The following is a 23,004-nucleotide window of genomic DNA, read 5'->3' as shown; positions in this document are numbered from 1 at the left end:
GGTGCATCTGGCACCTGAGGAGTCTTTATTGGAGAGACATCTGGTACCTGTGGTCTCTTTGCTGGAGCGACACATCTGGCATCTGCAGTCTCTTTGCTGAAGAGACACATCTGGCACCTGCAGTGTCTTGACTAGAGAGACACATCTGCCACTTGCAATGTGCTTATTGGAGAGACACATCTAGCACCTACGGTGCCTTTATTGGAGAGACACACCTGGGACATATGGGGTCTTCACTGGAGTATCGCATTTGAAACCTGCAGTGTCTTTATTAGAGAGACACATCTGGCACCTGTGGCCTCTTTTCTGGAGAGACACACCTGGCACCTGCATAGTCCTCACTGGAGAGACGAATTTGGCACTTCCAGTGTCTTTATTGGAGAGCCAAATCTGGCACCTGTGATGTCTTTATTGAAGAGAGACATCCGTCACCTGCGGTGTCGTTTCTGGAGAAACATATTCAGTACCTGTGGTGTCTTCACTGGAGAGACACATCTGCCACCTTTGGTGTCTTCGCTGGAAAGACATCTGGCACTTGCTGTGCCTTTATTGGAGAGACAAATCTGGCACCTGTAGTCTCCTCTGGAGAGAGATATCTGTCACACGCGCTCTCTTTACTTGAGAGGCACATCTGACACCTATGGTGTCTTCACTTGAGAGATGTATTTGGCATGTGCATTGTCTTTGCTTGAAAGACACATCTGGCACCAGTGGTATCCTCACTGGAGAGAGGCATCTAGCACCTGCGGCCTTTTCGCTGGAGAGATACATCTGGACCCTGCTGTGTCTTCACTGGAGAAATGCACCTGCGGTGTCTATTGGAGAGACACATCTGGCACCTGCTGTCTCTTCATTGGAGAGACACATCTGACATCTCTAGAGTCTTCACTGGAGAGATGCATCTGGCACCTATGGAGTCTTTAATGGAGCCTTTATTGGCGAGACACATCTGGCACCTGTGGTCTCTTCGCTGGAGAGATACATCTTGCAACTGTGGTGTCTTCACTGGAGAGACGCATCTGGCACTTGCCATGCCTTTTTTGGAGAGACACATCTGGCACCTGTGGTCTCCTCTGGAGAAAGATATTTGGCACCTGTGGTCTCTTCATTGGAGGGGCACATCTGGCACCTATGGTGTCTTCACTGGAGAGACGCATCCGGCACCTCCGTTGTCCTTGCTTGAAAGACACATCTAGCACCTGTGGTATCCTCAATGGAGAGATGCATCTAGCACCTGGGGTCTGTTCACTGGAGGGATACATCTGGAACCTGCTGTATCTTCACTGGAGAAATGCGTCTTGCACTTGCGATGTCTTTATTGGAGAGACACATCTGGCACCTGCTGTCTCTTCACTGGAGAGACACATCTCTAGAGTCTTCACTGGAGAGCTGCATCTGGCACCTGCGGTGTATTTAATCGAGAGACATCTGGCACCTGTAGTCTCTTTGCTGTAGAGACACATCTGGCACCTGCGGTGTCTTCACTGAAGAAAGGCACCCGGCCCTTACAGGTTCTTCATTGGAGAGACACTTCCGGCATTTGAGGCGTCCTTATTGGAGAGACACATCTGACACCTGCTGTGTCTTCACAGGAGAGACACATTTGGCACCTGCGGTGTCTACACTGGAGCGGTGTGTCTGGCACCAGCAGTGTCTACACTGGAGAGGTGTGTCTGGCACCTGCAATGTCCTCACTAGAGAGATAAATCCGGCACCTGCGTTGTCTCCACTGGAGAGACAACACCTGCAAAGTCTTCACAGGAGTGATGCATCTGGCGCCTGCAGTTTTCTTACTGGAGAGACGTCTGGCATCTGAAATGTCTTCATTGGAGAGACACATTTAACAGCTGTGGTGTCTTCACTGGAGGGCCACATCTGGCACCTACAATATCTTTATTGAAGAGACACACCTAGCACCTGTAGTGTCTTTTGTGTAGGAAAACATTTGGCTTTAAAAGTCTCTTCACTGAAGGAAAAAGGCTAACAGCAGAGTGCATCTTCTCTGGGAGAAAAACAACTGGCATTTGTGGTGTCTTTATTAGAGGGAAACACCTGACACTGGAATGTCTTCACTGGAATAAAAGCACAAGGCACTAAAATGCGGCATCTGGTGCCTGCTACTGATTTACTGAAGGATCAGCTAGTGGTGAGTGCCTTACTTGCAGCATCTCTTTTGGCATCTGACAGTATCTTTACTAGACTTGCTAGTTCTTCACTGGAAGAGACACATCCGAGAGTGTTTTCTTTGGTAGAAACACATCTAGCACCTGCAAATGTCTTCACTGAAGGATGAGTGCGTGTAACCTGCAGGTGTCTTCTCACCAGAGAGAGGAAGCTGGCACTCCCTTCAACTGACCTTCAGTGGAGTGGACATTCTGGTGTCTTTACTGGAGGAGGCACATCTGGAATATTAGATTGCAGAGGTACCTGGAGCCTGAATATGCTTTCAACTGAGCAGACACCTCTACCACTTCAATGAAATCACAGCAAAAACAGGTGGAGAATGCCAGAGGCGCTCGCACATCGACATAGGTTTATCTAATGTCCATCAATAATCGTCTTTTTCAAGCAAACAGCTAGTAGTGGGTGCCAGGCTAGCCATACACCTGCCACCTCAGGTGTCGAAGGTACACACACTGCAAGCAGTGAGTGGTAGCCTATATAATAAGAACATAAAGGCCAGGGCACACCCAAAGTGAAATTTCGTATAGTAGATCCAAGTAGTGCTCCAAGAATTGAATCGAAGTCCGGCAAGTAGGTGACACTGGATATTTATTGCAGGTGAGAACAGATGGTCAGGGTTTCAATCAAATGACCACAATAATACAAGTCCATACAGCAAAACAGGCGACACGTGTTTCGTCTTCAAGACTTTGTCAAGGCTTCAGCTATGCGGACATATGAAAGTCACAGAAATATAACAGAGTCCACATAGGGGACCTGATGGTTTCTTTCCTGAGACACACCAAGGGCAGAGGTGTGACTGTGCCTCAGTGCGAGATCTTAAGATGTCTTTCCTGGAGCAAGTTGTGATGCTCTCAATTGTGTTTGACCAATGACTTTGTGTTTCACCATTGCACATATTAGTTGCTCAATGTTCACCAGTAGCACATTACATGTTGTATTCAGTTTAGCTGCCTATTGGCTTTGACATGGCATTAGACATTACATTCTGTATTCAGTTTAGCTGCCTATTGGCTTTGACATGGCATTAGCCATTACATTTGATATTTAGGTTAGCTGCCTATTGGCTTTAACGTGGGGTTAGACATTGCAGATGAGCTGTGTTTTTCCAAGCTGTATTTTTCCACAAGACAGACCAAGCTGTGTTCTTCACACCAGATTAGACCTGATAAGAGAGAGTACATTTGGTGTTTTCCTTTCTGCTCAGCCTTGGGAAGAGGAGAAGTCTAGGAGATCTGGCCAGTCTCCAAAGGCTTGCATAGTTTTCCCGAATCTGAGAGGAGGGGGCACGCTTTTGGAACGATGGCTCTGGACAAAGGCAGAGTGAGTGAGATTGAATCTGGTTGACTTCAGACAGGAACTGAGACGGCAGTTGCCTGTCTCCCGTTTGTATAGAAAATCTCTTTCTCGCAGTTGACCGGAGTCATCAACTTGCAGACCCCAGAAAGATGAAGCTGAGTTATAGGCCCTACAGCCTTGCCCTACGGTGATGAATTTTAACTTTTATGCTTTGCTTTGAAGTTATGCTATAATATAATCACATGTATTTGCTGTGTACATTGCAACTGAGAAGTACTTTGATATATTTTGCTTTCATTGCTGCGACTACTTTTGAACGTGTGCTTCCAATCTACTAATTTTGTCTCTCAAGAACCTTGTTGCGAAGTAATAATAACAATAAATGTCTTCTTTAAACTCAGAAGTGCATTCCAGAGAGGTTCTGTAAGCTCGGTTATGAGATAAGAGCAGGAAAGCAGAACACAAGTGCAAATGAGACTTCAAGTTATTTTGTCTGAAAAACTACACCAGAGACCCTCAAAATATCCCCTGGATAAGCCACATTTGATATCTGAATATATCTATCCTTTCTGATAAAGACACACCTGACAAGTGAAGGTTTTTCTCCACTGGTGCTGACACCTGATACCTTCTTGGGCTGGCATACAGAGATGTGAAAATATCATTTATGGAAAGGGCATACCTGACACATGCATGAAGCAACAGAAGGAGATATCATACAGTGTAAGCATGCACCCTACGTGGTGAGCAAACATCACAGATGGTGGGGACAAGCATGAGAAGGGGCTGCCATGGCAAGAATGCATGAGGATAAAGAACTGATGAAGACTACCAGGAAAAGGGGAAGCAGGGAGAGGAAAGCAAGACTTACAGGAAAGACTTCATGTCCATGCCACGATTCCGGACCTGACCCACCACATAGTCCCAACTGCCTGGAGAGGAGCGACTGCGTCCCCCGCTGTTGGCTCCGCGGTACTTGGATCCAGCTGTGCTTCCTTGCCGGCCTGGACCACTGCGCTGAGGCCTTGGGTTGCTGCCTGTTGAGTTAGGCTGGAGCTGGAGTTGACCCAGGCTCTGGCTGGTCGTTGGTTGCACATGGAAGGGCTTCTGCTGGTAGCTGAGGGGCTGCTGCAGACTCTGCTGGCGCAGCAATGTCCGCGGGCGCTGGCACTTTGGGTCTGCAGCTGAAGTAGAGATGTGCTGAAGGGTGGTGGCAGCCGGCAGGGTGGGCTCCTCAAAACTTGGGGAATGATGCCATGAAAGGAGAGAAAGAAGAGAGAGATGGGAAGGGAATTGAAGGAAGGAAACACAGAAGAGTTAGACACAGGATAGACAATTGTACAGAAAGCATTGCGGACGTGCAAGGACAGGAGTACCTTTGACGGGAGTGCTTTGATAGGAGTGCTAAATTAGCAGCATTAGGACTGGAGCATGTAGAGAGTTGGGCCAGAGCTTAAATCAGGTAGTGCCAGGAAGGGCGCACCAGGAAGAGAGCCCCAAGTACGGAAGCCAGGATTGGACCACTATGAAGGGAGCATCAAAAAGGCAGTCCTTAGAGGGAGCACCAGAAATGCGCGCTGGAATGTGTGCACTAAGAAGGAAGCACCAGGAAGGCAGTGCCAAGATGGCAGCACTAGGAAAGGAGCAAGAGGAAAGTAGCGCCAAGAAGGGTGCAACAGGAAGGGAGCGCCAACAAGTGAGTGCAAAGGAGTGAGTATCAAATTGAGACACTTAAGAAGGAAGAACAAAGGCAAGAGCACCAAGAGTCCATGAGTGGTGTATCAAGAGATAGCACAAAGAAAGAAATGCCAAGATGTTTTCCCATCATAAGGAAACTTAGAGGAATGCACAAGATGCACCTGGTGGTCTGGCACTCTCGTGGCAGAAACTGTGCCCCTGCAGACAGCTACCCTGGGCAAGGCTCCCTGTCTGCTGCCTCTGAACGACAGGGACAAGTCCTAAAGTATGACATTGATTGTCTTGGAGTTTTCTATAAGTGACCACAAAATGCACCCTGGGAATTGGACTGCTACCTGCACTCGCCCCAAGGACTTTGTTGAATTTGATGAACTGCTGGAGCTAAGGTATATAGGGCAATTTTTCCAAGGGGTTTCTGGCCTTCTCCGTCTCTCCCATTTAGAGTACATCTTTATCGAAAGTCCTGGCCTGCCCCTTTTCACCTCCTGCACATATGACCCACCCCATCAGCTCTATACGCGACCGCAGACTATAGCTAGTTTAACCAGTCTTATTACTTCCACTGAACTGCTAGACTCAAATGTACAAGGTAGTAATCTGAGCAGGAGGTCCTCACCAACCTTAACCATATCACTGTCTAGGTTGGGGGATGCTGGGTACAAGCCTGAACTTTTCCTACAATTTTTCTGTCTGTACTACTCCCATCCACAGGCAAAGAACCACATCCCACCAGGTAGACACTCAGCTCAAAATACCAGGAACCACCCACCCAAGCTGCACTAGAGAAAATGGAAATACCACAAACTATCAGTGTGAGTAAAACGGAGATTACCAGGGTATAAGAGCAAGCCTACATCCTGGCGGTGGCTATTCTCCCACACTGCTGGTACTCACAGTCACAGACACCTGGAGAGAACAAAGATCATAGAGCACCTACTGGGGTGCCAACCCAGAGAGCAGCCTCACATGCCTCACCGGAGAGCAGCCACAGAGGCACAGAAATACGGCACCCACATACAAACAGAGTAATTATAGCATGAAGGGAGGCCATGTCTGTACATGTGTGGCAGTTCTTCAGTAGACATCTGGTGCATCAGTGCTTGTGGCAGTCCATGATTCCACCTTTCACATTTTTTGCACCTGCTGCTGCGGTTGCTGACGAGCGTTATTAATATGTGCTACAAGAGCCCTGATTCCTAAAAATTCAAGTGCTTGGATTTGGGGATTCCATGGGGTGAAGAACTTCAAACCACTCCTCCACTGAAACCCCTTTTCCGTCTTTGGCACTTTATGCGGCCTCCTGTTGATGAGCTAATTCTGAAGGTGTGTGTTGCCAAGAATGACCTGGGTAGAATAACTGTCTTCCCACTTTGACAAGTTGTGTGTGTGACCCCTCTCACCAAGTATCTAGAGTAGCTTGGACAGGGGGTGGCTCTCAATGTACAGCACTGTGTGCCTTTGAATCATGCTCCTTCACAGCACCCCCCTCCCTACGCTTCAGGATTGCGGTCCTTGTAGGGATCTGTCTCCAGAAGACCTACAAAAACTATCTGCTGCCGCCCCCCTTCTACCTTGACATTCCATATGTGGCCTGGACGTGCTGTTCTTGCGCTGGTGGGTTTGGATGCTGAGCCTCTTGCCTTGGTTTCGCATATGTTGCTCTGTGTTCTTGCCTGGCCACCAAACCCACTTTACACTGGTGATTTTTTATGCTGGGGCTATTGCTTTAATAATCACAGTTTTAAAAAAAAAGTCTTCTTGCCCTGTTACATTGCCAGAGTTGTACGACTGAAGGCAATGACTAAACCCGGTTTGTAGTTTTTGCAGCAGGGTTTTCTTGATCAGTATATTTACTTTTTTACCTGGTTCTTCAATATGTCCAGGCATACAGTACAGCAGGAGTGTAATATGTCCAGGCATACAGTACAGCAGGAGTGTAATATGTCCAGGCATACAGTACAGCAGGAGTGTAATATGTCCAGGCATACAGTACAGCAGGAGTGTATATTAATGCTAAGATTGATTTGTTTGCACCTCATATTAACCACGCGTGGTGACTAACTAGAGGTTTTAGTTTTCATATCATAGGGACCACAAGGGATATTTTTCAGATATTTTTAGTCATGTTTTTATGAATTAAATGCCAATGTATTAGTGTTGAATGTATGGTTTTCTTCTGGTTTTACAACACTGGTGTGTTCCATTGTCGTACAAGAAAATGCTAAATAAACTATATTTTTGCTTAACTATTTTTTTGTGAAATTTTGTTCCTGAACTGCAGAAGCTACGCAGCCAGCATCCCAATGGCATTTCACTGTGGGAATCTGTTGTTATTGTGAATGACAGTGCTGGTGCTTGCAAGCAGACTCGGATTATTTTTATCTCTGTGGAGATGTTGTATGTGTTGTTACTGACAGTCTCTCCCCAATTGGAAGGAGTTTGCTAGGAATGTGCAATAACAACCTTTATGGCTTTAATTTTGCTCACATTAGGTACCGATCTTATCCTCGGGATTGGGTACAAACCTGCCAGTTTGTCGAACTCCCTCTATAGTTTTTCTCAATGTTGGGGTTAATGCCCACTTGATGCCGACCTGCAGGTGTTCTCTAGTGTGTTCACTGGAATCCAGGATTATTGTTGTCTTCCTGGTGTACAAATTTAGCTGCTTGTCATTGTGTTGGCAAGAGCCGGCCAGAAAATCTCTGGTCTCTTTTTTCATTACTAAAAGACCGAGAAACGATCAGTACTGGGTGCCAGGTCAATATTCAGAATATTTGTAGAAAAGTCATTTGTGAGAGGATTACACAGAAAATGGCAGTTTTTGATCCCTGTGATACCTCTAAATTGGCAGCTAGATGGAGACTGTGTTTACTCACATCATTGAGAAGCAGTGTAAACTAGTCAGTGGAAAGTTTTGAAACATTATTTCGTGGATGAATCCTGTGCCCCCGCCTCAATAGAATACAGTGTCCACGTCTTAGAAAACAAGATTAAAATGGATGCTTTGGGTATCCACAACTCCTAGCAACTGATGACTAGTTGAGATTTAATTTTGTAACATAACCTCTGGATCATTAGGATGGTCCCCTGATAGGACCTTTTTGGAGCCTTGATGAGCCAGTGTCATGGTGTAAAGGGTACCTTCCGGGCAAACTCTTGATCATTAGGATGGTCCCCTGATAGGAACTTTTTGGAGCCTTGATGAGCCAGTGTCATGGTGTAAGGGGTACCTTCTGGGCCTCAAAAATATGAGTTGCACATCATTCCATGACGTTCGGAAGGGCTGAGTTAGAGGATTGCATTGAAGACCTCACTGCGGCAATCTATATAAGCTGAAGCATATTGATGCTTAAGGTGGTATTTTGCCCACTGATTTTTATCAGGACTCGCTGTCTTTCTCTTCAGCTACGGAGTGGAATAACTATGGCCTCATTACGAGTGGCTCAGTTAATTGAGATGTGTGGTAACTACTGTAACTGGAATTACTGCAATTAGGAGTGTTGTGGCTAATACTGCATTGCAGCAGTTTTACTCTGATAAATTTCAGCAGGTCAAACCTGCTTGATCATATGTTAAATGGCAAATAAATAACGCACCAAAATCTGCAAGTTATTCCCCTTTTTGAGAGCCAAACTCTTAATTGAGAGTTATCTTTCAGATTCAATAAATTCCATCCCATTAGAGTCCGATTTTGTTGGGTGCGATAAATATCGTCCCAAGCACCTGACCACTTGTAATGAGGGCCCTAAAGTTTAGGTTGAGGCTTTTGACACTGAGACTATCCTCTGAAGATGGTACTGTCCCATCAGAGGCATGACATGTTTTTCTCTGCCTTGAATTTTTTGTGTGCATGCATACGTAACATACGTGCTGCCTCTGCTGACCGTGATGTTATATTATAAGGCATCTGTATAGTGCACACTGAACCACTGTTAAGGCTGTGTGGTGCTCTCAGCAATTCTACGCCTTTCGAACTTGTTCATAGCGTATCATCGCAGACTGAAGTCATATTCGACCTGTAACGATGTGTTACAGGCACTGTGCTCTAGTCTTATGCAAGGTGAAGTGGCTATGTCTTATTTTTTCATCTAGAGGTGTATGTTTTTGTGTATGGTGGAGGCTTGGGCATCTTCTAAGCACATTCACCAGTGGAAAAGGATGTGTGCTTGGAGATTCTTGGTGATATGTGTTGTTGTTTATAATGATATCAGTAGGATGGCCTCTTGTTGTCTTGTACCCAACTGAGTTTTGACTAATATACTCAGCTGGGTGTTAGTGTATAGGGTGTCATGTCAAACACAGGTAATAGTCACCTATTTGATATATCTCTGCTGGATGTATGCAAGGTGCTCTATCTAATGTGTTCTAATGTTATGCTAGAAGTTTCCATGTTTTTTTTTTGTGTGTTTACCACTGTTGTGATACCCAGCATTAAAGGCACACCTCGGCTGTGCAGGCTACTTTAAGGGTTCTGTGTTTAATATGTTCTGTTGAAAGCTTCGGTTTGTTCTGTGAGTTGTTAGTCTTATGTCCAAACCGCCGACGACATCTGTGATTTTTGGATGTTGAACCGAGTTCATGGGTTCTTGTTTGCTTATGTGAGCTGTTGTGGGAGTCCAGTTGCCTTTGTGAATCGAGCGTCGCGGGGTCTGAGGTCCGGCTATTCCACGGGGTTGAGCAAGATTTTGAAGGCTACATTGGAAACACCGCTCAACGACAGCCTTTATCTCCACAATCGTGTCTTGTTCTGCTTATTGTGTAGTTATGTTAACGCAAATACAAAAACACGAAAATAAAACGTCGCCGCGGTGGCAAGCGAGCCTCAGTGCGTCACAGCTGGCTCCCAGTGTGCTCCGGAGCAGGCAGCGTGCGGCCCTGATTAAGAGTGTGCGGTTGCGTGACTTATTTCCCGCTCTAGGGCGAGGGCAGCATGGCCTCTCATTAGACCGTCCATCTTGTCTTTTTTGAAGGATGTGCGTGGAACAAGTGAGTGAGAACACTGACTCCAGGCGAAGAACAAGGAATGTTCCTGCTCATCTTCTCTGTAGGCCCTTAATTTGTCTGCCTCTGAAATAAAGGGGCTTTCTAGGTTAAATGATGTTCAGCAACCATTTGAAGTAGACTGCGCAGGAGAGGAACTGGTGGCACTGATCCCAGCCACACGCAGAGCCAGAGATACGCACAAAGAGGCGAACACACACACACACACATATAGGCATAGACACGCAGAAGAAGTCACACACGCGCACATACATGAACACAAAGGCACACGTGCACAGACAAGCACATTCATAGGACACTAGATATGCAGACATAAAAACAAGTAGATACAATGCGACAATAAAAACAATAATGAATAGGTCTTCAAACAAATAGCACACACACACATGTAAATATGCACGCACACAAGAAGATGAACACATCTTGAAACAAACACACATACGCATAGATATACAAACGCATGTACGAACAGACAGGACGTGTGATATGTACAAATACAGCCCCACACACAAGCACAGATACACTACAAAGACACAGAAACAGACAAAAAAGCTTGGGACTTCTCAGAAGCATGCACAGCAACCGGAAGAGACAGTCAGAAAGAGACAAACGCATATGGAATTCTACAGAAGCAAAGATCTGTATGCAATCACATATGGATCTGTACTAACAGAGGCAGTTCTGCACACACACCAGTCATCATCATCATCATCACCATCATCATCATTTTATTGCTTGACCACTTAAAAGCTTCGCAAGATTCACACACCAGTCAGGTAGCAACACAGAAGAGTGCAGATCTGCTCGCAAGCATGGCTAGGTGCACACAAACACTTGCATACCAACACAACCAAACACATAAATATATAGGAGACACACACAAGACACAAACTTGCACACACCTACACCAGTCTATCTCACTGGTAAGCCTGCACACATGCATACACATGCAGCTCACATATATGCAGCCACAGATGCACACAAACAAATATCTGCTCACACACGGCCACATATGACATTGAAAAGTATGCACATCTGCTCCTTTTCCCTCTTTTACGCACACCCTGTCTCACACCTCACACACACATACATTGCTGTAATGGAAATGTCCCCTCCATGGCTCCGAAGAGTGTGCAAGCCTGCCCTGCGGGCAGTGCATAACAAGTTCCTGAAGGTATCTGCAGGTTCAGTGAACACAAAATTAACACATTGGAACTGAGGGCCTCCCGTATAACTGCGACCACAGAGCATCACTCTGAGGCAGGGGGGGCACATAGTTTGCACCACTCATGGGGAAGGTTACTACTGTCTTCCCACCAGTCTGGAAGAGAGTGAGAATGGTGGCACCACTGATTGTCAATGGAAAGGGCAGGCCCCTTTTGCTTGTCGGCTTCAGGGGAGAGATGGCTCCTGGTTTTTCCTTTAAAAGTTCTGTCAGCCTCATTCAGCTGGTTCCTTTGGTCCACTCATGTGGGCCATCGAAGGAGAGTCAATGTACTCTTTGTACGTCTAAGATAGAGTGAGTGTACTTTACTGACTGAGCATAGGGATTCACTGTGTGGATGGGCAGCTAAAATGTGTAGTTTAGGCGGGGCAGTTCAGGTACTTTGTTTAACATGAGAACAGGCTTGGAACATTGCTGTGCTTTGCCCAGAGAACACAGGGTCGCAAGACCCCAGTAGCTGGTGGGCAGAGTTAGCATACCCCCTGCTGAGTTGTGTGGGTGCAGCCCCTGCAACCTTCCTACGCCTTCCCCTAGATTTTATTTGTGGTCAGGCTTCTTAATTGGTGCGTGGGCATGCAACATATTTCCCTTAACAGTATAGCCTTCGGTCCCTATCAAGGACCACCCACCCAACTCCATCCTTCCAGCTTACACATCACCTTAACAAAGACCGTGGCTGGACCAGTCTGCTTGGAATATACAAAATATATCAACTGGTCCAAACTAGCTCCATGGAGGATTCCTGGAAACAACATCAGACATCTGTAAACTCTATGGGGACCATCCTCCCCCAATATTTGAAAAAGGCACAAATATAATTGATCTGTCTGAGAAAAATACTTGGCAGATGCTCTAAGGGTGCCAGGAAATCACTTGACCAGGGATAAAGACACACACCAGCAAATCTGAAACATCCACTAAGCTCCAGTACTGGGATCTTGATTGCCTTTCATACTTGTCAAGCTGGAAACTTTGCTTGGGTCCTGAAACCTGCTGGAAGTGCTACGTGGATCTGCCTTGAGAGAAGAAGTTGACTTGGTCTGAGGGAATAGGGGTGGTTGGAGGGGGTGGAAGTTACTGGAAGTGAACCCTGGCAGAAGGAAGCTTTCTAGAAGAGGAGACAACAACACAGTTGCTTGGTGACTAGGAAGCTGCCAGAAAGGAAAAATAACTATCCACTTAAGATCAACACTGTTTGTAAACTGTGGGAGGTCAGATCTGTAAGCATCTCTGTGGTAAGCTCCCTCTGAACCTCCAGTAGGCCCCTAGCGGCTCCCAAAAGAGCCCTGAGATTTCAATAGCCCACCATCTGGCCTTGAGGTGATTGGTAAGGTTGCTAGGTGAGTGTTTGCAGTATAAAATCACACAAACTGCATGAAAGTCTGAGCATAAATTGCAGAGAAGTTTCACTCTAAAGCTCTTCTTCGTGAGAGCTCCCTTTGTGCTTTGCTGTCTTTGCCTCAGCTCCATGGGAGCCCCTGATGCCGGAAAAGGAAACTGCTTTCGGCATTTTTGGAGATTAGGGCTTTTAGCAGCTTACCAAGTATTGCCAAGTTTCATGAGCACTTCTGTAGCCTCACAGACTCTAGTGCATATGTACTGGACACTAGCTTTACTCCCCATCTTGACTCCCACCTGTTCTCCCAGACACTCCCCTCTTTCTGATGCTGACGATCAACTGTGAGCTGTGAGTGGGCTCTTCACTTTCTTGATGTGTGAGGTTGTGTCTGGGCCAAAGGAAGTGCTGAATATCTACCCAAAGTACATAAGTACTTGAGTCAATAGGAGAATCTTTAGTGATCGTGTGATCCCCTTTGCCAGATTGTGTCCCTGTCTGTTGGTGACTATCCTGCTCCACCAGACGGCCAGCCCTGAGCTGTTCCTATGTGTGCATGCATACGATACCAAACATGGACCAAGTATAAGACTGCAAAGTCGTGGACTAAATTTGTGAATCTTGCACTGTGCGTGAGCAGAGAGTGAGCCAAACATTAACCTTTTCCTACCCCTTAAAAGAGTGTGTCCAACCCAATCATGTGTCTAAGGCAGTGGACAGGGTCTACTATATTGCGATCATCTGGTTTTCTCTGCATTGTTATTTCTTGTATTGTTTATTCCTGGTATGTAGCTTATCATGTAGAATAAAGTGATTTTTCTTTTTTAAAGTTAAAGCAATGGTTGGATTGGACGCACTGTGCTTTCTGAATGGTGAACAGCACACTGGTGGGCTGGATGTTTGTGGCTGCCAGTTCGCGCTTCAATGATCCCCCTGTCATTAGGTCAGTACTCACTTGCAGGTAGATGCCTGGTAGTCCCAAGGGGTACCCATGGGCACTGCACTGACCATGCACCACATCTAAAAGGTGAATACCTTCTGATGGACGCTATGCCTTTACAGTGGCTCTGTAATATGGAGCAGGCTCAAAGGCAATTTTTTACCTCATTTGCATGGGGCCACATGCTCAGGCAAATGAGGGAGTGCCCCCTTGAGATCGCACACGCATATTTTTAGGGTGAGTCATATTATAGTAGAGGTCACAAACCCTTGCGGCTCTATTTGTAGTACCAAAGTGTCCCAGTGGGGCAACAACTGGAAACTCATCCCCACTATGCCTCTGGGGCACTTTGTGTAATGTGGATGAAAGTGGCTGTGTGTAATACTCTTATTTGAATGGTTGAACCAAGTCTCGTGGCTGGGGGAACTAATGCATCTACTGCAGGAACCTGTGTTGGCCCTCATATTCATATTTGTGCATCTTGGTGGGCCACTCAGCCTTTCACCCTTCTGAAGTCAATAAAATGAGTACCATTGAGATGGGTAACAATAAAAGTGTTATGTCACCTCCAAGAAACCCAAGGGGGAATGTGTGCTTTACAAATACATTTTATGTTAGTTTGACCTGCCATCAAAAATGACTGGATTTCAAGGGCTGGGTTGCCGGAGACTTGATGAAATGCTTTCTTTGGACTTTCTGTCACTGTTTGAATATAAAATAGCAACTACTAGGCACCAGAGATGGTATACTGGTTGAAACATTCAGCGTCAGTCTTTTCAGTGAGTTTTTACCAAGTCTCCAGTGGATAAAGGCTGTGGAGGACCTTTTTCTGAAGTTTAGTTGAATCTTTCTAAGGAAATTTACAGTTCTGGCAAAAAGAAACAGCTACTCATTCAGAAAAGTCTGTTGCTTTACCCCTGAAGTGCGGGTGTCAGCCAGTGGCCGACACCCGCGCTACCTCCCCAGTGTGTGTGTTGGCCTTAGGCCAACACATGGGATGTGTATAAAGGCCCTTCTCGTGCTCTGCACCTGAGGGAGTCCTTTATTTTATTCCCATCATGGAAAGATAAGGGAAACACATGATTTCAGGCACAGCATATGAGGTTTGCAAGGCAGTGTCGGTAAAAGAAAAGCTCATGAGATCCATGCAAGGCACCCCACCCTAGAATTCCATGGTTGTTTTGTTTACAAAAAGTTCTGTGGTTCATAGGTTTGCATGGGTGGCACCACAGCATAGCCCAAATACTGCTGCTATACTTATTGCTTATCTAATGATGTAGTGCTTTTGACCCTTTTGTGTCATGGTCTTGCCCCATCCACTAAAGTGGGGTTTAGAGCCTTTTGTGTCATGGTCTCTTGCCCCACCCACTAAAGTGGGGTACCATGCTTACCAAGGGACATGAGGTAACTCAGGGTAGTAGGAAATTTGAGGCTCCCGGCAGATTCCAGAACTTTCCCTCACCGAAATCAGAGGAAAATCTGTTTCTTTCTTAACTAAAGTTTGATGTTTGCAAGGACTTTTGGGTAAAACTACCTAGTGAAAGTCAGGCAACTCATACAGCCCTAGAAGACCCTACTTGTTTAGTTTTCAGAAATGTCCAGGTTTGCTAGATTACTCTAGGTGTTGGCTGAGTTAGGGCCCAAAACCTACAGCTATCCACTTTGCAAGAAGTGTCCATTTTCGGTGAAAAAATATGATGTATCAATGTTGGGTCTTAGGCCCTTTCCTGTTGCGGCCACTAGACCTACTCACACAAGTGTGGCACCATCTTTATCAGGAGACTTTGGGGAATGCTGGGTAGAAGGAACTTGTTAGCTCCCCACAGATTTCAAAATGCTTCATCACAGAAATGTGAGGAAACATTTTGTTTTTGTAGGGAAAGTGTGAGGTTTGCAAGTGATTAAGGTAAAAAGAACCTAGTTAGAGCCATACAAGTCAATCTGTTCTAGAGTCCCTATATGGCTAGTTTTAAAAAGTCTGCAGGTTTGCTAGGTTTCCATAGGTGCTGGCTGAGCTAAGAAACAAAAACCACAGCTACCCTCTTTGCATAAAAAGGGTCAGTTTGGAGCTGAAAAATGTGATGTGCCCATGTTGCGTTTTGGACCCTTTTGTATCACATGCGCTAGGCTTATCCTCACATGTGAGCTACCATCTTTATTGGGAGACTTGGTGGAATGCTGGGTAGAAAGAAATTTGTGGTTTGCCACAGATTCTAGAACATTTCATCACAGAAATGTGAGTAAAATGCGTTTTTTGGTCAAAGTTTGAGATTTGCAAGGGATTCTAGCGAAAAACAATCCTAATGAGAGTCAAGCAAGTCACTCACCCTAGGTTTCCCTAGAAGCCTAGTTTTAAAAATTGTGGGGGTTGGCTAGGCGTCCCTAGATAATAGCCAAGCTAGGGACCAAAATCCACAGCAACACACTTTGTAAAAAAAAGAAGTGCTAGGCTTACCTACACAAGTGATGCAACATTTTTATCTGGAGACTTGGTAGAATCCTAGGTGGAAGGGATTCTGTGGCTCTCTGCAGATTCCAGAACTTTCCATCGTCGAAATGTGAGGAACATGTGAATTTTTAGTCAACATTTGAGGTTTGCAAAGGATTCTGGGTAAGAAAACCTTGGGAACGTCATGATGGTTATGCCGTCCTAGATTGCCCCTGGCATCTAGTTTCCAGAAATGGGCAGGGTTGCTTGGTTTACCATACATGCTGGCTGAGCTAGGGCCCACAGCCCAAAAAAGGGCTCGTTTTCAGTGGAAAAATGTGATGTGTTCAAGTTTTATTTTGGGTTGTTCCTGTCACTGCACTAGGCCTACCCATACAAGTGAGGTACCATTTTCATTGGAAGACATGTGGGAGCATAGAAGAGTTGAACATTTGTTATCATCAATTGGACTTCAGGGAATTTTCGTCTTCCAAATGTAAGCCAGTGTGTAAGAAAGAAGGCAATTCGAAAAATACCCTCCAAATCACATACTATTACAGGTACTCACAAATTCAGAGATGTATGAATAACAACTGCTCTTAAACTCCTTCTCTTGCGCCCAATTCAGAAACAAAGAGGTTTCCTTGAACCAATTTTTCACTCTATCATATTTCACCATACAAATTGGTCTGTATTTGGTACACAGTGAAAAACCATTGTTTGGTATAGCTCAGTTGTTGGCTCTGGGTACCTTGTATTTTTGGAGACCCTACAAACTAGATATATCCCCACAATCAAATCGATCTACCAGATGTAATGGTATATTGTTTTTGAAAATTGCCCATTATGACAAAAAGTTACAGATGAAAACATTGTCACAAATGGCTGTTTTTTCCTATTCATGTTTCCTTATTTCAACAGTTAGCTTCTTTGGAAAAACTTTGAGGGATCTACACCTATGGCACCTCAGTGAATAAGAGATTGTATCTACTGTTCAGAAATCTATGGCTTTTCTCGATCATCCATTGGTTTCAAGCTGGTTTCCACCACAAACTGGAATTAAGTTGAAAGCACAAAAAAAAGAAAAATGGACCACCTTGTTGAAAAATGCCAAAACAGCTCTGTATGCTCCTGAAAGCTGGGAAGACAGTGGCTCTACCACATCAAACCACTGTTTATTTTTAGGAAAAAACACACTTTTATCCAGAACACTTTTTTCCTATTTTCCCCCCAAAAATCAAAATGTTGCTATATTTTGCCTCTTTTCTCGGTCGATTCTAGGTGAATTCACAAACACTGGGTACTTTTAGAATACAGAGGATGTTGGAAAAAAGGACACACATTTGGCGTGGGTACTGTGTGTGGAAAAAAGGTTATGGAGCCCTAAGCACAAACTACTCCAAGTAGCCAAAAAGGGCTCTGCACTAGGGGTAGGGGAGAGTCCTATCAGTTAAGGAGTTAAAAGCACCCTTCAGTGTTTTTGTTTAGCCTTTGTTTGCATAATATATGTACTTTTATGTGTTTCACTTCAATACATATTTTTTCTAAATTACTTTGCTAAATTTTAAGTAGTCTGGGACCTTTGGCAATTATTATGTGCCATTCAGCCAAATGACCTCATTTTAAACCTCGCGATTTTAGCAATGAGGAAGCAATTACGTGGAATTTTTGCAAAACTGTACACTACTGTGTTTTGGAGACTGAGAGGAAAATTCAGCGAGTTGAACCTTTCAGCTTGTGGCTCAGAAAGGGCAAATCGCACAGGGAGCCCATTTCACTTAAATGACAGCACAGGAATTGGGGCTTTAAAAAAGGCTCAATAACAAGCGGAGTGTGAATGATTTATATGTCAAGTGTCGACCAACACTGCTCACAACCGAAGACTCTGTCCTTAAAACTGATCTTTCCCCTCACCTCTCTCTTTGATTTCATTACACTAGCCCAGCAATTTAATTTGGCTGCCTTAATTACAATTCATGGAATAGCTCTTTAGGAACCCCTATCAGCAATCAAATATTTATTTGGGGAACTAATAATTATATTGGGCAAACCTTCGAACGTGTCCTGCTTGCAGATCTCACTTTCATGCATGATCTCTCCATATGCTTTCTAGTAGCCGGATACTGTGTGTGTGGTTTCTACAGACTCATGGGACGTTCTTTGCAACTAAGGGCTAAGGGTTCAATTCCTTTGAGGCCTCATTCTCTGGCATGTGTTCAAAAAGTTAATACTTTCTGCTCAAATAAGATTCAAAACATCTGTGCCAATATCGCCATGTGAAGGAGACCGAGTGTGCAACATGGGCCAAGACTAATGTTTATGTGGATAGCCCCAGACTGTAAAGGTACAATTGAAGTAAAATGATGGAATGGAATGTGGCACAGAATTATCATAATTAACTAAGATGAATTAAGGGATTTCATTCATCACGGTTTGTGGTTTCCATGTATGTCTTTAAAGGTTTCGACGTACCTGATTCTGCATATACAACCCTGAATTAGTCAGCTACTTCACTTTAAGATTTTCTGCTACTTTCTGAACCTTAATCAATCAATCAATCAGAGTTTATAAAGCACAGCTACTCACCCGTTAGGGTCTCAAGGCACTGGGGGAGGAGAGGGGTGTAGCGTGTACTGGGGGTGGATTAAAAAAGCCATGTCTTCAGTTCCTTCGTGACGCTGGGGAGGGAGGTGGGTTGTCTGATGTGGATGGGTATGGCGTTCCAGGCGGTGGCAGTGAGGTAGGATAAGGAGCGTCCTCCTGTTCTGTTTTTCCTGATGCAGGGCACTTCTGCGAGAGAGAGCTGGGCTGAGCGTAGGGTCCTGTGTGATACGTGGAAATTGAATCGCTGGTTAAGGTAGGCAGGTCCGGTGTTGTGGAGGGCTTGGTGTGTGTAGGTGGGGATTTTGAAAGTGATTCTTTTTTCAATGGGGAGCCAGTGCAGTGTGCGTAGGTGTTGTGAGATGTGGCATTGTCAAGGTAGGTCGAAGATCAATCTGGCAGCGGTGTTCTGGATGTTTTGCAATTTGGGGGTGAGTTTTTTTGTTGATTCCGGAATAGAGTGCGTTGCCGTAGTCCAGTCTGCTGGTGATGAGGGTGTGTGTGACGGTCTTTCTATGCTCGAGGGGGATCCATTTGAAGGTCTTGCCTAGGTTGCAGAGGGTGCGGAAGCAGGTGGAGGTGGAGGTGACTGAGTTGATCTGATGGTTCATGCTGAGGTCGGGGTCCAGGATGATTTCGAGATTGTGGGCTTGGCTGGCTGGGTGGGTGGGTTTCCGAGGGTGGGTGGCCACCAGGAGTCGCTCCATGCATTGGGTTGAGGGCCCAGGATGAGTTCCTCGGTCTTGTTTGTGTTGAGTTGAAGGCAGCTATCTCTCATCCAGTTGGCGACTGCTTTCATGCCCTCATGGAAGTTACTAACTTATTACTTATTAGTTATAAAGCATGACAATGATTCGGCTCTATCCTCACACAAGATTAATTTCAAATCATTTCTGTTTTGCTGACTTATTTTGGGCAGTGGGATGCGCCCTTTATCTGCAAACTTGCTCAACTTTACAACCGGGGAAGTGAAAGACAACTCGGACATCTCAATTTGCCAGAATGGTGTGTTGACACCCAGGGCTAACTAAGAGTGTTACCAATGGAGGACCTTTTTCACCAGAGGAATTGCCTCTGACTCTGATGCCTGAATGCTCAGTTACTTTCTTTAATTAAATTCGATAAGTGGAAATTCTTTTGTTCATTCCCCTCGTTTACTCCTCTGTTGAGCATTCTAGCCCTTCTCGTCTCTCTGCTCTGGGTATAAATGTGGCTGCAGGACGAATCACGTGCCAAGTGTGTTCCAAATTGGCACAAAATGCCAAAAAAAATACAAGATTGGTGGAAAAAGATGTCCCCTGTGAGGAAACCTTACGCCTTTTTTAAAGGCTGCACAATTGACTTTGTAGAAAGCATACCATATGGCAGATTGAGAAAGGTACGTGTATTTGTCAGGTGAACTACAGCCAATCCTGCTGCTCCATTTTAGGAATCACCGAACATCTCAGAAGGATTTTCACGTTTGTGGGTGTTTAGATCTTGATGAATGAAGGTCCACAGCTGTTTGTACCAGATGTTACTTAATTGATGAAATCTTCTTTGCATTTGCCCCTTTTGCGGATAATTATTATTTCTTATGTCTTCTCTCAAACGCTGCACCTGGTAGAGAAGTTCCAGGTCATTGTCACATCCGGAGTAATCTTGAGTAATGCTTGGCTTTTCCAAGCCTTTGCTGTTAAAACATTTTCAGTTGCACTTTGTCTGCTGCTGCTCCAGTTTCGATGCAGAGGGCTTAACCAGAATGGCAAGGATTCTAGCTCCTTTTCGGAAAGCCCTAAATTATATTTTTAGACTGGAATTTCTTCTACTTATTTAATAATTTGTAATATTTACGTATGTCACCTAAGCTTAAAGGGACTCTTATTTTTTGGGTTTATTTTTATTTGACTATAATGTTTATTTTCTATCCCATTAAGCAGCATCGTGGTATCTTTAATTTTTTTTGTGTTTATTCGTTTTGTACATAAAATTCTACAGTTACCTGTTATACTACATCATTTTCTGAAATTAATATATGAAAATGTGGTGGAGATTATTTAAATATAATAGAATTGCAAATGTTTGCCGAAGAACAAGCAAATTATTATTATATTCATTCGGCACGCTATCAGGGAGGTATGTGGGCATTAAGAGCAACCAAAAATAAACCATCAAGCAAGGAGGAACCCCCTCACCATTAATAAATACTAAAAATACAGGGCAGAATAACCTAAAGAACAATCTAAAAGTCAAAGTGGAACTATTGAAAACAATGGCTATTTCTGGTCTCAGCTTTGCAGCCAGGGCGCTATAGACTTAACAACCCCACCCAGACTAATCAACAAGCAATGAGGTATCTGAGGTTAGTGGGTAGCACCACCACAACAGGGTGGGTGGGATGCGCCTCCACGGGTAGAACCACCCAACATGTAATGAGGCATCTCAGTGGTTAGACCTACCCCAACCCACAAAGAAGTGTCACCTTAGGTAGAACCTTCCCCAACACAGCATGAGGGGCCTGCTTAGGTAGAACCACTCAAACATACTTTGACAAACAGGGTCACAAGGTAGGGACAGCCATAGCAATGCCGATAAACTCTTGTTAGTGAAGCAAGATGACACTCTTGCTGGGTGGGATGCGCTGTCCGAATCAACTTCAGACTAAGGGAAGCTTGGTGAATCCCATCTGCATTTTTGTTTTTGACTAAATGACAATGAAAATGGCTGTTATTTTTGCCTTTTTTTGCAAGTACATCTTTCAGTCCCAATCACCCCAACTCTCTCTCATACTCCATCAATCTCATCTTCTCTCAATGAAACCAGTTATCTGAGCACTATTTGTAGAAATAATGGTCGATTCCGAGGGGTTGTTTTAGGAAAGTCTTTTCCTGGATGACTGGAAGGTCCTGCTACTTCAGTTGCATTATGCTCGTATTTTACTTTACTCTTTCATTTGTCTACACTTACCTGTCATTTTGCCCTTACCGCTCGGAATAAAACAACTGTACCACCTGTGGCGAGTGTGCATTTTGGATACGGCCCATGGATTAAAATACAACATGGACCGAAAGGGGCAGGCACACCTCCCCCTTAACCCTGGTGTATTCTTAGGCCCATATTTACAAGGAGCTTGCGCCGTTGCTGTGTCATTTTTTTTGATGCGGCAACGGTGCAGGCTGCTGAGCCATATCTTCAAGGCCATTCAAAGCTTCTTTGCAAGGTTTTACAATGCCTTGTATACATGGAGTAAGGCAAAGCAGCACAAGTCACTGCGTTGCCTTACTTTGCATAAGGGAGGCGTTTACATTGGTGTTGCGTATTTGTTCCCACACATCTATGGATTTTGACACATTCCCAGATTTACAAGGATTTGTAAACCTGGGAATGCATCAAAAATTGTTGGTGGTGTAAGACTGAAGCTACGGGGAAAAATATATTAATTTCTCCACGATTGTTCCTCTTTCTATGTGTGCTGCATTCTGTGCCACCCTACGCAACGAGGCCATGTAAATATGGCCCTCAGTTCATTGAGCCTGGATTCCGGAGCCCTCATGTAGAGAGCATGAGAGAGACAAGTGGTTGGAGGGAGGGATCTGGGGATTGTTGAACAGTGGTGTGTAGCCATTGAAGGAGCCCTCTTGCCACCAACCCCTGATATGCTTGTAACTGATTCTTGATAACACCTCTTGCCCCATTATCCTAGAACATGCTCACCTCCTGTTTGCATACATAAAGACCTCCTTTCAATGGACACCTGCTTAATGGGATGGAATGTATACTGCCAAAGTATGTGAGACACATGTTACAGAGTTTGCCTTTTCATTTTTTAATTTACAGCCTTTGGGCATTCCCCCTTCTTGGCTGCAGATAAGTATTATTTCTCTTTCACACCCTGCCACCAAGGTAAATCAGGAACCTTCTAAGTTTATCTTTAACCGGCTACATGCGTGAAATATTTTGATTTACTTTTGAAAGTCACTTCAAGAGCTAGGTACTTAAATCTAGCACTTATAAACTGTAAAAGTCAAAACATTTATTATTGAGTGCAACTTGAAGAATACAATCTTGTGAAATTGTACTTCTGCATTGACGCACCTAGAGTGGAAATAAACCAGTGGACTTTCCTTATCTGATGCCGTAAGGAGCAGTGAGCATGATGTATCCACCCTCGTGGCCCTCAATCTCGTCTATTCTACTGGTGCCCTATTTGATTGTTGCGACCCTCCTGTTTGCCCATTTCCTGCTAAGTATTCTGGACCCTGAGCATGGTCACTTCTGTCCAGACTGCACTTCTATTTATTTCTTCCTGGAGG

General features: G+C 44.7%; 1 protein-coding gene across 7 annotated transcripts in view; it reads right to left on the bottom strand.

The window, feature by feature from the left end:
- Window positions 1-23,004, bottom strand: part of SYT7 (synaptotagmin 7) — a 614,604-nt gene that overhangs the window by 208,486 nt on the left and 383,114 nt on the right. For 6 of the 7 annotated variants that reach the window (XM_069223238.1, XM_069223240.1, XM_069223239.1 and 3 more), the window contains one exon: window positions 4,355-4,723. The exons of the other annotated variant lie outside the window; for it this stretch is intronic. In XM_069223238.1, the coding sequence (XP_069079339.1) occupies window positions 4,355-4,723 (369 nt within the window). The remainder of the gene's footprint in view (window positions 1-4,354; window positions 4,724-23,004) is intronic. 7 annotated transcript variants of the gene reach the window in all.

This window comes from Pleurodeles waltl, chromosome 3_1 (genome assembly GCF_031143425.1).
Source record: "Pleurodeles waltl isolate 20211129_DDA chromosome 3_1, aPleWal1.hap1.20221129, whole genome shotgun sequence".
Classification (NCBI taxonomy): domain Eukaryota; kingdom Metazoa; phylum Chordata; class Amphibia; order Caudata; family Salamandridae; genus Pleurodeles; species Pleurodeles waltl.
This window is presented reverse-complemented; position numbering and strand designations above follow the sequence as displayed.